Source organism: Lutra lutra, chromosome 17 (assembly GCF_902655055.1).
Source record: "Lutra lutra chromosome 17, mLutLut1.2, whole genome shotgun sequence".
In the NCBI taxonomy this organism is placed as follows: domain Eukaryota; kingdom Metazoa; phylum Chordata; class Mammalia; order Carnivora; family Mustelidae; genus Lutra; species Lutra lutra.
In genome coordinates this window covers 35,785,487-35,802,020 of record NC_062294.1, presented here as the reverse complement: position 1 = coordinate 35,802,020, position 16,534 = coordinate 35,785,487, and the positions used below count along the sequence as shown (strand labels likewise).

Genomic DNA, 16,534 nt, shown 5'->3' with positions numbered 1-16,534 from the left:
TTTTTTCTCTTTAACATTTTATTGGCTTATAATATACTCCTCATAGACCCTGACTCCAAGTGAATTTTAAAACTCATGCTGTATTATTTGAGAGATACTCAGCCTAACAGTCTTTAGGTTAGTGTGTGCCTGGCAGTGTTGCTGTTGATAACTGTTTCATAAAGTAAGGGAGTACTGTAGTCAGGGGATTCCTATCTTGCGTGAACTCACAAGGAGGCAATGGGTGAGTCACTTTACCTTTGTCTCACGGTGCAGATAAGTGATTTAGACTTTATACTTAAAAAATATTTACAAACTCACCAAAATACTTTGTTTCAATACACAGTATTTATTAAGGAGACATATTAACATGCTCAGATACACAAAGTAAACCACTTATACACATGCCATTCTCAATGAACTGTAAAGAAAAAAAATAACACGAAGAACAAAATTAGGTAAGTTTTTGTGTTTTATAGCCATCACATGTCCATTGCTAGAAAATTAACATTGATAATAAACTTTTCCCAGTCTTAGATTTAAGTCTTAAAGTAGCTTTTTGGTGAGGTGAAGTTCACAAAAATTTGCACTGAAGTCTGAATGTAAACTAGAGACTCTATGCTTTTGAGCATAAAAATGTGGTTGAAGATCTGCATTCTTAGATGCTATCTATAGCAGTTTCCTTTCAAGAAATCAAATGTTCTTCATTATCACAGGATCACGATCAGTGTTGAAATGAAAAATTTTAGTGCATATTCTTGGAGGGTACTATAATTTTTAGTTAATATGAGCAAGTAATAAATTGTCATATAAGATGCCAACCACTAAGAATTTAGGTTTCCCAAAGAATATGATTTCCTCATGCTTGAAAATTACATTCTATTGAGTCCATATATTTTGATAATTAGTTTTAGAAGTTTGTAAAAAAAAAAAACAAAACAACTAATAATAGTAATCATGACAAGTACCACTTATTGAGCAGTTAACTAACTCTGTGCTAGGCACCAAGCTAAGCACTCCACATCCATCATCCCATCTGATGTTTACAAACCCAAGCTGAGTAGTATTACTAGCCCCATTTGTAAACAAGAAAACTTAGGCTCACAGAGGTTAACAACCAAATTCAAACAGCTTGGAAGTGGTTGAACCAGGAATTTAAGGTAAGCCCGCTGGACTGCAATTCCAAAGCCAGAGTATCTAAGCTCTAGCCCGTGTGTCGTCACCTGCTGTGACTAAGGTGAAATAACGTTATCTGTGATACATTCACAAAGGCGTAATTTGTACTGTTAGAATAAGAAGCAAGACCAATTCAAGTGGAACACAAAAATCCCTGCTCATTTATTTTTATTTATACATATCTTTTCCCATCATCATTATTCTAGTAAGATTATAAATACAGAAACACCTGAGTACATGCAACACATTCCACAAAGTAACAAAAATGTACAGCACATTTAAATAACCCAAATTATTGTATACAAAGTGCTTTAAAAAAAGACCTTGTGACACATTCAGACCACATTTATTTGAATACTTTTCAATAATTACCAAAGGATACATCATTTATAAATAATACTCAAAATCTCTTACTTTCTTCTATTAGCCAAATTTAGTGTTTCAATTAATCAAGTGAATAACCGTTCCATTATGTAATATTAAAGGCAAGTCACATAGCATCAAAATGAAACCGATGTGCTTCTTGTCGTTTTTCTCTATCATCTGCTTTCTGAAAAAGAATTTTAGATTAGTTTATAAATAATAGGAAAATGTCAAGAAAACACTCATTTCTGAAATATAAAGTAATTAAAAAAACAAATCTCTAAGCAAATAGTAGATAAAAGATGTGATTTTATTACATAATAATCATGAAAGTTTAGTTTACAGTAGCTATTTTATAATTAATAACCCACTAATTAATTTTAAAAACCAATAAGAAATATTCCTTAAATACTTAGTTTGTTATCATTTACTATTTATTTGAAAGTAGTAGTTAACATTAGATTCTACAAGGATGGAACTATATTTTTCCCATTATAAGCACTAATAGTAATAAATGAATCTAGGTAAGGTACATTAGTTATTTTGGCCTTAATCTATTGATTTAGCATATATTCACTGACCCTCCACTCCCAGCAAAGTACTGTGCTTTGTATTTTGAGGGATTAAAAAAATCCTCAGTTTTGTATCGTGTTCTCAAAAAACTTAAAGAAAAAGCCAAAACATATTGAATAACTGTATCTCAGGGAAAAAAGTGAAAAGTGTCACTAATATTCTTGGAGAGACCTTACTTCTAGGTTGGAGTGAGGAAAGGGAAAGCTTTGAAAAGATGGTGTTTATGGAAATGGAGCGGGAGAGGCAGTCCTTCCAAGCGGGGGTAGAACAGGTGCAATCATGGAAGTCGGCAGGAGGAGGGAATATGTGAAAGCAGCTGGTAAGAAGCGAGGTTGGGAAGGTATATGGTGGAGTCACATGGAAGTTCTATGAAGGCTAGGCTAAGGAGTTGACACATTTTAGGCAGGGATTTTTGAGCAGAGGAGTGACATGACTAAGGCTAAATCTGATGATGAGTTAGATGGCAGCAATGTGATCAATGGAGCAAAAAGAGAGAGAATGGATTCAGGGAGGTAAGGCAGGACTGGACAGGACAAGGAGCTGAACCTAAAGCCCTGGGAGTAGAAATGCAGAAATGGAGTCAGCCGCATGGATCGTCATGGAAGCAGAATCAGAGGGCAACTGATCAAATTTTATAGGTAAGTAGGAAAGCAGAGAGACAAAGCTTTAAAATATTTGTTTTAAGGTGGTTGTAAGTGATCTAGGTAGAGATGTCATGGAGACAGCTGGAAATGGGCTAAGAGAACTTTAGGGACAGATGTGTGTTAGGGATATTTGAGGTAATACCTTGAAACTGTGGTTTTGGATAAACTGGCAGGAAAAGTGTAGAAAGAAGACGACTTAGGGCAGACACTGTGGTTAGGAAGTTGTAGAAAGGAGCACCCAGCTAGGTGAAAGAAAGTGGTCAAAGAGGTAGGAGATGAACCATAGTATCACAGGAGAGTATACATGGTCGAATCCGTATCTGTATTTAAACTTCAATTTTTAGCCACTGCATCATTATTATTTTAAGTCCACAATGTTTACACTATAATCAGATGATCTGAGAAATTAATAAAATTAATTTCCTTCCCTTATAGGTCTAGAGCTATGTAGTACTTCAGACTATGTTCTGACACTTCTGGACAAAAGTATATAGGATCACCATTTATTTTATGTCTTAAGTTGCAATCTTAAAATTAACTGACTTTATAAGTTTCTGTTGTCATTTTTGATGTATAAAGGAGTAATTTTTTAGGAAGAGACAAACCTATGGACATTTATCACAATTAAGATCTCTTTTTCCTAAGTTAAAACAGCTAAAATTCACAGTAAATTTAGTTATCAAAAAATTATTATGATGGACATGACAATCCAAAGACAATCCAAAAGAAAACACTTTTATGGGAAGAAGGAGCCCTTTTTTGGGAACACTGCTGGAAACTGCTAGTTATACGCTTTAATATATATTCATATTAATTCATGTACTTAATTCATATTCACATTTTCACAGAAATTAGCTTTTTCAATTTATATCTAAACTACTAGTAAATTTATGTGATAGCCTCTTTTTTCCTCCTCATAAACACTGTAAAAAAAAATCTACACTTGGACTGTTGTTTTTAATTATTATTTAGGGCTGATACTAAAGAAAAAAATGTTTAGTTTAGTACAAAGCATACTTTATAGATGGAAAAGATGTTTATTACTTTAGTTGTTACCTTCCACCCAAACCTTGAGAAAATCATTTAACCTCTCTGTGCTCTAATTCTTTATATAGCCATAGATGTTATTCCTGGAAAAACGTGTTCATGGCTTTATCAGTAGATAATAAACACAGGCTTATTAAAAAAAATTATCATTTTTCAGGCCTTCATGAAATTATTTCTAAGTTTTTCAATATACCTGGTAATTTCTGGGTGATCATTTTATTACTATTATACAGCATTGATATTTTAAATTAATTTCTTGTGATTTGTATGAATTGCTGAGAGACATTAATAACTTAAAGAGATGAAAGAAATTAAAATCAATAAGAGGACATTATGGATAGAATGTGAAAAATCACAAAATCTTAGTCATTTGAGGAAAGTTTAAAATATAGTGTTTTTAAAGAGCAATATATTACTAATACAAATTAACAAAAGTTAATGTTTCATTTAAATGAACAAACCTTTTCCTGCCAATGTAAAATGCCAATTATTGCCAAGATGAAAACACAGACACCGATGAGAGCTATAGCAGTAAGTAGAACAATGTTACTTGGTGTAAGATACAGTTTGGCACTCCAGCTGCAGATAAAAAAGAATCATTAAAATTACACATTTTAACTCAAAAATAATAAAATTCTACTAAGACTGAAAAGCAAATAGCTATTAATTAATGAATCAGTTGATTCATCCATTAATTCATTTTCCCATCTATCCATTCACTATAAATAAACAACAGCAATTAAATTTAGATAGGGCTAAGAATATTGATGATCCTGCAGAGTTCAGATATTACTCAGAGAACTGGATAGAATTTTTGATGAGATGCTTCATTATTTTTCTTTGATCCCATGAGAATTATTTTTAAGTAAACTTATTAAGGACACTTAGGACAATCTTAGACATTGTTTTTACATCTTAATTTACTTGCTGAATTTGAAACCTTGACTCTAAGGCTACATAGTTACATGATTTTGATAAGATCTCCTATCACCTTATTTTTTGACCCCTGTTTACACAGGTACTATGGCCAACTAAAACAGCCATATATCTCAGTGGGTGTAGTGAGATGGCTTGTGTAAAAACACTTGTATCATTTCTGTGTCATGTTGGAGGGTTTACATTACTACAATGATGTTGAGACTTCTTACAAAATCACTTTTAGGGGCACCTGGGTGGCTCAATGGGTTAAGCCTCTACCTTTGGCTCAGATGCTGATCTCAGGATCCTGGGATCAAGCCCCACATCGGGCTCTCTGCTCAGCAGGGAGCCTGTCCCCCACCCCCACCCCAGCCTGCCTCTCTGCCTACTTGAGATCTCTGTCTGTCAAATAAATTAAAATCTTAAAAAAAAAAAATCACTTTTAGTACCTCAGTGTTAATGGCAATAGACAGACTTTAGTATAAATAGAACTAGCTCTTTCTTTTAAAACTAGTCCATAAATAGAACTAGCTCTTTCTTTTAAAACAGTCCATACAGCACTTGGATACCTTGAAAAGCTTAAAATTGGGGTCTAATATCATCAACACTGTAGGTGGTTATATACAAAGAATTCTGTTCTCTCTGAAAATAGGTAATAGATATATTTTCATTTTAAGGTCACCTACTATTATTGCATTATTGTCAATTTCTCCCGTTAGGTCTGTTAATGGTTGCTTTATATATTAAGGTGCTCCTGTGTTGGGTGCATAAATATTTACAATTGTTATATCCTCTTGTTGGATTGACTCCTGTAATATTATGTAATGCCCTTCTTTGTCTTTTATCATAGTCTTTGTTTTAAATTCTATTTTAGTCTGATGTAAGTACAATTACCCAGCTTCTTTTGGTTTCCATTTGCATGAAACATTTTCCCCTTCTTTTCACTTTCAGTCTCTGCATGTCTTTACATCACAAGAGGTGAGTCTCTTGTAGGCAGAATATAGATGGGTGTTGTTTTTTAATCCATTCAGCCTATTTCATTCATAAAAGTTTAATAAAAGTAAGATCATACTGATGAATAGCAAGTAGCGATTGACTTATTTTGGGATAATTAAAATTTATTGATCTGTAAGTTAGCCTCTAGTCAATAAATCTCAAAATATACCTCAAACTAAAATCAATTCAGTTTTTATTATGTACATAAATTTGAAAAGAACATTTCTTCAGAAAGAGCAAGAGAAACATGAAAAATGTTGAGATTATAAAAGAAAACTATAATAGAATTTTCTAGAAATTCAAAAGTAAAAAAACTACGGAAACAAATACTGTTAGTTGAGGTTAACTATTCTCAGTACCTTACCTCATACTTAAAAAAAAAAAGTTCTTTCATGAGATTTTTTGGTAGTTATTCTTAAATAGACTTTAAAAAACTATGAAAATAGGAATCTTGGTAAGAAAAAAATGGGATGAAAGGCCAGTCCTTAATTTCTTACTCAGAAGCAGTCATTCTTCTCAATTTCTTACATATCCGCCCAGAGATGTTTTATACGTATATAGATATATATGCACATATATCTTTTTCAAATCACAAATGGTTTCTTACTATACATACTCTAAAATGCATTTTCCTTTTATTGTCTTTCGTTTATCACTCTATATTAAGAGATTGTTCTATGTCATGATATTACAACATCCAGAAGTACCATAATTTATACATTTTCCTACTCATGATACAGATTTTCTAGTTTTGTTATAAATTTCATGTATAGAAAAATAACAAACACATAATAGAGATTCATTAAAAAAATATGAACTCAGACTATTATTGTTTCTAGTGATATTGTCTTTTTTAAAAAAATATTTTATTTTAAAATAATCTCTATACCTGACATGGGACCGGAACCCACAACCCCAAAATCAAGAGCCATGTGCTCCATTGACTGAGCCACCCAGGTGCCCCTCTACTGATGTTATCTTATTTCAAGCAAATGTTGTAATAAATTGTTTTCTTAAGTAGTTTGGTTCTAAAGCCCTTAAATCCACCATAAGAGACATCCTGTGGTATGCTGGTAAACTGGCTCTCTGGGGTGGGGAAAAAGACCTGATTGGCAGTTGCCAATTTTCATATTGTAAATACTCCCATCATAGCTGATTTTAGTGTATAAAATTTTAGATGTATACAATCAGCTCATGAGCTGACATGAACTGGTTCTAGCAAAATCATTGGATTCAATTCCATCTAAAAATTTAGTAAGTAACAATACAGCATCCATTTTGAGAAGAAATGTAACAAAGCAGGACCTCACTGGTTACATATTCATAGATACATTACACCCTTTCTCTTTGGTTATTTTTTCATATTGATATCAGACTAGCCTTAAGAATAACTTACAGTCTTCCCAGTGAAATTTGAGTGTTAGTCAATACCTTTATCACCGGGGCGCCTGGGTGGCTCAGTGGGTTAAGCCACTGCCTTCGGCTCAGGTCATGATCCCAGAGTCCTGGGATCGAGTCCCGCATCGGGCTTGCTGCTCAGCAGGAAGCCTGCTTCCCTTCCTCTCTCTCTGCCTGCCTCTCTGCCTACTTGTGATCTCTCTCTGTCAAATAAATAAATAAAAAAATCTTAAAAAAAAAAATACCTTTATCACCTACTTTTTAAAAATAGTGGAATCACTCTAGTAATTAAAGAAACCTGAACAAAGATAAGGAGTTAGATTTAAACGCTATTCCTATAAAAGGAATATATTCTGCTAATAAGGTCTGTTTGACTCTAAAACTTATGCCTAACCACTGTGGGACATATATACTTCCCAAGCATTTATTTGAAAGATCAATGCTTATTAAAAAGTTCAGCATTCTGAAATTTTAGAATTTATAGCTAGTAAACTAAAGATCAGTTCATTGAAGCAGAATATGTATAAATCCCTAATTAGTTAACTTGCTGTTTTTCTAGTAAGATTTAATTTGTTCTTCATAAAAAAAATCAGGGACCTTTTATGTGGGAATGTTTAGTCATTTAAAGTGATGGGACTCATGGGAACAGAGCAGGAGCAGAGAGAGTTTTAAAAACATGTAACTCTACAAATGATTCTCAGTTGACAGTATTTTTACCAAGATCAGTTCAAGCAAGGACATTACCTTCGAGGAACATTGTGAGGATATGGAATGACAATTAGCTGGGAATTTGGAATGATTGCAGTCCACTCTTGTTTTCGTATAGACTGGAAAAAGAATTTAAGAACAATTAACATCTAGTATACTTTAAAAACAGAATTATTATTCTAAATAAATAAGAAAAAAGCTTTAAGTGCTCCTTAATTAATTGAAATCCTAGGTATGGATTAAGCTAAATTTATATATATATTAACCCCCAAACAGGGCTCCTGGGCCCTGCTGGCAAAATTTTTTTTGATCTTTTCAGGGAAGGATTATATTTGTCTCATAGATTCATTAATTTACTAAATATTTATTGAAAGTGTAGCAGGCACTGTTCATAGGGCTAATGTACAAGTGCCACTTGAAGCTAAAATTCAAGTGGAGATGAGGTATGACAAGAAATACAATAAAATGCATTTTATGTTAGATACTGAAGATGAAGAGAAAAAGCAGGAAAGAGGGACAGGAGGTCATGAGGTTTATGAAAGGTGGTGGAAAACTGTATCTTTAAATTATGCTGTGTTCTATGTAAGATAAGCTTAGATAGGTCACTACTTATTTCTCTTTTTCTATATTCTCCTTAAAGAGATTAAAAAAGATTTAATTATTTGAATTCATATAGTTGAATTTAGATATGTGAATAGTATTTATTAAGACAGATTAATTGTAAACACAATAAATTTTTACTCACCTTCTCTCCAGATGGACGGGGAATGCCAACATACAGATGATCAAGAAAATTTGCACTTCGACCTAAACCAAGTACATTGTATGGTAGTTGGAGGGCTAAATGTGCAGATTGGCTGAGTTGTCCAGCTAAATTTATTTAAAAAAAAAAAAAAAAGGATCTTTGTAAACATTGCTTTCATCAAATGTTAAATGATAAAATGTTAACAATTTAGGTGCCAAAACTTAATTCTTTTTTTTTTTTTAAAGATTTTATTTATTTATTTGACAGAGAGAGATCACAAGTAGACAGAGAGGCAGGCAGAGATAGAGGGAAGCAGGCTCCCCGCTGAGCAGAGAGCCCGATGCGGGACTCGATCCCAGGACCCTGAGATCATGACCTGAGCCGAAGGCAGCGGCTTAACACACTGAGCCACCCAGGCGCCCCCAAAACTTAATTCTTTAAGGATAAAAATGTGAAATGGAATGTCTGGTTCATTACCATTAATGGTTCACTTTTCAAAGAAAGCAGCTTTTTGAGATATAATTCACACACCATAAACATCACCCATTTAAAATATATAAGTGGTGGTTTTGAGTATATTAAAAAAGTTGTTGAGGCATAACCACAAATTTTGAATATTTTCATCACCCCATTCCCATTAGCAGTTAATCCTATTTCTAACCCTTACTCTTTCAGCTATGGGTTACCACTAATCTACTTTCTCTATATTTGCCTCTTCTGGAGATCCATATGGATACAGTCGTACATGTGTGATCTTTTTATGAATAATGCTGCTGTGCGCATTCACACTAGTGTCTGTGTCAACTTATGTCTTCCAAAATATTTGCACATTCTATATTCCCACCAATTGTATGAAAGTTCCAAGTTTTCCACATCCTCGCTAACACTTTATCTGTCTTTTTGATCACAGCCATTCCAGTGGTTGTGAAGTGATACCACATTGTGGCTTTTTTTGCATTTCCCTAATGACTAATGACGTTGAGTTGCTATTGGCTGTATATATGTGCAGCTACCTTTTTATTTCTGTGAAGGGTGGTAAGTAGTATCCTCTCTCACTTTGGATTTTAGTAATTTGAGTCTTTTAGTCTAGTTAACGGTCAGTTGAGGTGCCCCTCAACTTTTCTGTACTTTCTTTGTACTTAAAATGTCTCTTGTAGATGGCACATAATCATTTCATATATGATTATCCATTCTACCGATCTCTGCCTTTTGATAGGAGTGTTTGTTCCAATTACATTTAATGTAATTATTGATAAGGTAGGAGTTATGTCTCCTATTTACTACTGATTTTGTACAGGTCTTAGGTCTTTTTTTTTTTTTAATTTTATTTTTTATAAACATATATTTTTATCCCCAGGGGTACAGGTCTGCGAATCGCCAGGTTTACACACTTCACAGCACTCACCATAGCACATACCCTCCCCAATATCCATAACCCCACCCCCCCTCCCCCCATCAACCCTCAGTTTGTTTTGTGAGATTAAGAGTCAGTTATGGTTTGTCTCCCTCCCAATCCCATCTTGTTTCATTTACTCTTCTCCTACCCCCTTAACCCCCCATGTTGCATCTCCTCTCCCTCATATCAGGGAGATCATATGATAGTTGTCTTTCTCTGATTGACTTATTTCGCTAAGCATGATACCCTCTAGTTCCATCCACGTCGTCGCAAATGGTAAGATTTCACTTCTTTTGATGGCTGCATAGTATTCCATTGTGTATATATACCACCTCTTCTTTATCCATTCGTCTGTTGATGGACATCTAGGTTCTTTCCATAGTTTGGCTATTGTAGACATTGCTGCTATAAACATTCGGGTGCACGTGCCCCTTCGGATCACTACGTTTGTATCTTTAGGGTAAATACCCAGCAGTGCAATTGCTGGGTCATAGGGTAGTTCTATCTTCAAAGGTCTTTTTTTTTTTAAGATTTTATTTATGTATTTGACAGACAGAAATCACAAGTAGGCAGAGAGGCAGGCAGAGAGAGAGGGGGAAGCAGACTACCCCGCTGAGCAGAGAGCCCAATGCAGGACCCTGAGATCATGACCTGAGCCGAAGGCAGAGGCTTTAACCCACTGAGCCACCCAGGTGCCCCATCTTAGGTCTTTTTAATTCTATTCCTCTATTGCTGCTTTGTTAAATGTTTTTAGTGTACCGTTTTAATTCCCCAGTTATTTTTTTTTCTATTTTTTGAATTATTATCTTCATGGTTGCCATGGGGATTATAGTTAGCATATCAACTAAAATAAAAAACTTAATTCCTAGTGCAAATAACAACTTGCTCCAATATAGCTATTGGTGTCCCCCTTCCTTTGTGCTCTAACTATACAAATCATATTTTTATACATTGTCTACCCATCAACACAGGTTCATAATGATCACTTTATACAGTTGTCTTTTAAATCATATAGAAAATGAGGCACTACCATATTTTATGTTTATCTATAATCTTGCTAGTGTTTTTTCAATTAATTGTGTGGATTTGAATTACTATCCGGTTGTCCTTGCAGTTCAGCATTTCTTCTAGGGTTGGTCTACTAGAGATGAACTGTTTTGTTTATTTAGGAATGTCTAAATTTCTTCATTTTTGAAGGATAGGTTTACCACATACAGAATTCCTGACTGACAGATTCTGCCTCCTCTTTTAGCACTTTGAAACTGTCACTCCCTTCTGGCTTTTATGGTTTTTTGGTGAGAAGTCAGCTATTAAACTTATTGAGGCTCTGTTGGATGTGGAAAGTAGCATCTCACTTGCTGCTATCAATAGTCTTTTTTTTTTTTTTTTGACAGTTCGACTATGTGTGGATCTCTTTAAATTATTCTCCCTGAAATTGGCTGTGCTTCTTAGATGAGCAGATAAATATTTTTCATCAAATTTGGGTGGCTTCAGTCATTATTGCTTCAGATATTTTTATTATTGCTTCAGATTTTTATTTTGCCTCCTTTTCTCTTTTCCTTCTAAGATTCCCCTATACATATGTTGGTATGTTTGATGGAGGGTCTACAGGTCTCTGAGTTTTTTTTTTTTTTTAAGATTTATTTCTGGGGCTAATAACACTTTATATGTTAATAAAAATAAACAAATAAATAGAAAAAAGAATTCTGATCACTAAAAGAAAAGAAAAGATTTATTTATTATTTGAGAGAGACAGAGGGGGAGAGGGTAGGGCAGAAGGAGAGGGAAAAAGAGAATCTCAAGAACACTCCCTGCTGGGTACAGAGCCCAATGCAGGGCTCAATCTTACAACCCTTAGATCATGACCTGAGCCAACACCAAGGGTCAGACACTCAGTCAATTGAGCCACCCAGGTACTCCTCTGAAGTTTTCCCCTGAAACCCAGGCTGTATACTCTGTATGCTGAGATTTGGTCTGTATTCAAGTGTGCTTATTCTTTTGTCAACTCAAACTTGTTATTAAGCCTTCTACTGAATTTTTCACTTCAGTTATGATTTTTCCACCTCCAGAATTTCCATTTGATTTTTAAAAATATTTTATTTATTTATTTGACAGAGAGAGAGAGAGAGAGATCACAAGTTAGCAGGCAGAGAGAGAGAGTGGGGGAAGCAGGCTCCCTGCTGAGCAGAGAGCCTGATGCAGAGCTCGATCCCAGGACCCTGAGGTCACAACCCGAGCCGAAGGCAGAGCCTTAACCCACTGAGCCACCCAGTTGCCCTTCTATTTGATTTTTGAAAATGATCTTTATCTCCTTATTTCCATTTTCTATTTAGTGAGACATAGTTATCATACTTGCCCCTAATTCTTCAATCTTGGTTTCTTTTAGTTCTTTGAACATATTTATAATAGCTGATTTATAGTTTTTGTCAACAAAGTCCAATATCTTTGGGCACATTTTCTGTTGTTTTATTTATTTATTTATTTTTAAAAATGTGTTTGTGGCATACTTTTCTGTTTCTTTGCATATCTTATAATTTGTGTTGAAAGTGGACTTCTTATAACAACTATAGTATTAGCCATCTCCCTTTAAGGATTTGTTGGTTTTCTTTGTTGTTGTTGTTCATTTGTTTAGTGACTTTCCTGGATGAATTCTATAGGTTTTGCATTCCCTGCCACAAAGTTCTTTTCTTTTCTTATTTTTAAAGTTTTTGTCTTCACTCTGACTTCCTAGGGGGCATACTTGGATCAGTATAACCAATGGCTGGTACACAAGACTTCCTTAGAAGTGTTGTCTGTATGTCTTTTACATTTTGTCTGGAGGATTTGTGTGAGGAAGCATGTCCTCAAACTTCACGGAGTTTATAGGATAGCTTTAGCTTTCATTTCTTGCTTGAGCAGGGCCTCAAGGTAGTATATGCACGCTAAATATCTGAATGAAGTAGTTTCCTTTCTGGACATGTTGACAGCCTTCTAGATCCCCATGAATATACTGGACTTTTGCAAAGTTGCCTATGGTTACCTAGTCACTGAGGACTTCCTATTATAGTTGGCCAGGCTCTTGTTTCACTACACCTGAAATTTTAGGCTTAGGTGGCTTAGATTTTGCTAGTAGATTATGTTTTACTGCTGGGCTGAACTCCAAGTATAATAAAATAGCCCCAACATCCTAAGAATGGGGATTTTCCAGAGAGTTGCTAGTTTAGATAAAATACTGACTGTGTTTTGGGGATGGGAATTTTAATTCAGTCAATCCTGTTTACTGACTGTGAACTACTGGCTTTTCATGGCAGCTGTATTGCTGTATCACTCAGTAGAGAAGGGAGCTTGGGTGGGAATAGCCCCAAATTAAAGTGTGACAGACCCTGTAGTTTTATTGAGGATTAGTAGTTCCTCTTAGATAGACAACATACTCCACTCTGTGGCTTTGGTTAGTTTCTAGAGTTCTGAATGGTTGATATTAGCTGTGTGGTCAGTACCTTTTTTTCCTTTTTGAGGAGAACAGGGTCATGTATTCCTCACACTGGCATTCCAAAAGTCAGTCTCTCCCTATGTGCGTATATATTTGCTAGGTATTTCCTACATAATTAAACTGAACATTTAAAGGATAAGACTAATTAATACCTAAATATTTTAATATTCAGTGGGACTCTGTTAACATCACTATACATTACCCAGAAATATGAAATCATTTGAAAGTATACATAATTTTTTAAATACAGTTCTTATGTTAGAAATGGATATGTATAATGTAAAGAAACATTGAACTCTTAGGGAAAGGCATTTAAAAAAAGTTAAATAATGTATATAAAATTGTAAAGCAATAAATCACAAATTAGTAGAATCGAATGATAATGATTAAACTCGAGTATCTTGTCCTGCACAATAAATAATACATATTAACTATATGTTATCATAAAATTTATTATTACATAGTCGAAGTAAAAATCAAATATATAGTGATTTCATTACACTATCAGCAGACTGGCTTAAGAGACAAAACTAGACATATAAATTATTTTCCTATGATTACCTGACTGTAAAGAACCAAAATAAGAACATTTATTATTAATACTCTATTAAGACCATATAACATAAATTTGAAACTAAAAAGTATCTTTAATAAGAAAACTGAAAAATTATTAAAAGAATAATGAAAATAAAAGTATTCAAAATCTCAAAATGAAGAGATAATTATTATATTTTAAGATACTTTTTTTTCCAAGATTTTATTTATTTATTTGATAGAGAGAGAGACAGTGAGAGAGGGAACAAAGCAGGGGGAGTGGGAGAGGGAGAAGCAGGCTCCCCGCAGTGCAGGGAGCCCCATGTGGGACTCAATCCCAGGACCCTGGGATCATGACCTGAGCCGAAGGCAGACGCTTAACAGCTGAGCCACCCAGGTGCACCATTTTAGCAATCTTTTACTCATGTAATTTTTTTCCCTAGGCATGTGCATGCACAAACACATTAGCATAGTTTAGTTTCACTGCTTTTCACTCAGTATTATTTTATGAGTATTTTCTCATATTATTAAAATTCTTTAAAAATGGATAAGCAGGGACACCTGGGTGGCTCAGCGGGTTAAAGCCTCTGCCTTCAGCTCAGGTCATGATCCCAGGGCCCTGGGATCAAGCCCCGCATTGGGCTCTCTGTTCAGCAGGCAGCCTGCTTCCTCCTCTCTGCCTGCTTCTCTGACTACTTGTGATCTCTGTCTGTCAAATAAATAAATAAATAAAATCTTTTAAAAAGAAGTAAATAAAAATGGGTAAGCAGAGAGAAAGATTATTCCAACACTGAAATCCCACTGAGAAAACCAAACTAAAAGTTAAAAGACACTTATTATTATATATGTCTTTAAAAATTATTTTTCTAAAATCTAGACATTACCAAAAACAATTTTCTTGCCTACATTAATCCTCTTGTATCATCATTGAAAAAAATCTATTGTGGGAGATGATGGAGATGATGGATTTCTCCTTATTTTTCACTATATTTCACTATTATCACTATTGATAGTGATATCAAACTGATATCCCTATTATCAAACTATTATCAAACTGGCAAGAGTAGATACTAAACTTGATCTTAGCCAAAAGGCCAAGAAGTGATTAATCTTTCACCATTATAAATAATGTTTTAGTGAACATCCCTGCACATCAATATTTGTCTGCATCAGGATTAGTTTTTTGCATTCCTAGATATGGAATACTGGGTCATAAAGTAGGACATTCATTGGATAAAAGAATAGTCTCGTCCAAACCATAAGAGGCTCTTAATCACAGTAAACAAACAGGGTTGCAGTTTGAGGAGGGTTGGGAGAAAGGATAACTGGATGATGGGCATTAATTTAAGGAGGGCAATGATGTAATGAGCACTGAGTACTATATAAGACTGATGAATCACTGACCTCTACCTCTGAAACCAGTAATATATTATGTTAATTAATTGAATTTAAATAAAAGGAAAACAAAAGAGAATAGTCTCTTCAACAAATTATGCTAAGACACCTGCAGAATGATATAGAAAAGAAAACTTGATTTTTAAAAAAGAGGTGTACTATACATTTCTTCTACTTTTCAATTGAAAGCACCTATTACATTCCATTTCTTTATTGTTTTTTAGGGGTGAAATTCGCATAATGTACAATTATCCATTATTTAAAGTATAAAAATTAGGTGGCCTTTAGTGTATTCAGAATGTTATGCAACCCCCAGCATTCTCTAGTTTCCAAACGCTTCAACACCCCATAAATATACCATACCCATTAAGCAATATCTCCTGATTCCCTGGTCACCTCTAATCTGCACTCAGTTTCATCTTTTACTCCTTAATCTCTCTTCCTTCTGCTCTAAGATATGGGTTCTTCACTGTTCCTTCACAATTGCACAGATGCTTATACCTTCCAGCCTTGACACTGGTTTTCTCCTTTGCCAAGAATATTCTTCAAAAGATAACTATATGTCCAACTCTCTTACCGCCTTCAAATCTTGTTCAAATAGTACTTTCTCAGAGAGGCCTGCTATGAACACTCTACGGAAAATTGATGACTATCCTTTTTACCTGGCTTTATCCTCCCCTGCCCCACAGTTCTTATCACTTCCTGATAACTAAATAGTATTACATAATATACTGCCTCTTTCCCCCTACTAGAATGTAATCTCTATGAGGGCTAAGATTTAGGTCTCTTTTGTTTACTTCTATATCATAAGATTCTAGAACAGTCCTGGCATATATTAGGCACTCAGTATGTATTTTTTCACCAAAGAATGAATAAAGAATTTTACCCACCAAATACACCAAACCTGAGTCTTATAATATATTCTCAACTTAAAAATACTGCATCAGTTTATACCACATAGATCCCAGTACAGAAAATACTGTATCAGTTTATACCACGTAGATCCCAGTCTACCTAATGATAAATATATAAAAGGCATTTGTGATATCCTAATCATCAGATTCAAATGCCTATATGTTCTTTTATGACTACATCATAATCTGACTTTCCAAAACAGTTCAAATACACATTTATGTAATTAAAAAAGTAGCAGTTTTTAAAATTGATTCATTCTTATTCTCCAGGAGAATGTT

At 34.4% G+C, this 16,534-nt stretch overlaps 1 protein-coding gene and 1 pseudogene across 1 annotated transcript in view; both read right to left on the bottom strand.

The window, feature by feature from the left end:
• Positions 1 to 308: 308 nt before the first annotated feature.
• The window catches only part of ITFG1 (integrin alpha FG-GAP repeat containing 1), a 311,563-nt gene continuing 295,337 nt past the window's right edge, over positions 309 to 16,534 (bottom strand). The window contains exons 15-18 of the mRNA XM_047712521.1: positions 8,548 to 8,672; positions 7,839 to 7,921; positions 4,244 to 4,361; positions 309 to 1,705 (exon numbers count right to left, since the gene is read on the bottom strand). Of these exons, the coding sequence (XP_047568477.1) occupies positions 1,646 to 1,705; positions 4,244 to 4,361; positions 7,839 to 7,921; positions 8,548 to 8,672 (386 nt within the window). The 3' untranslated portion in view covers positions 309 to 1,645. The remainder of the gene's footprint in view (positions 1,706 to 4,243; positions 4,362 to 7,838; positions 7,922 to 8,547; positions 8,673 to 16,534) is intronic.
• Positions 14,908 to 15,052, bottom strand: LOC125090081 (uncharacterized; annotated as a pseudogene).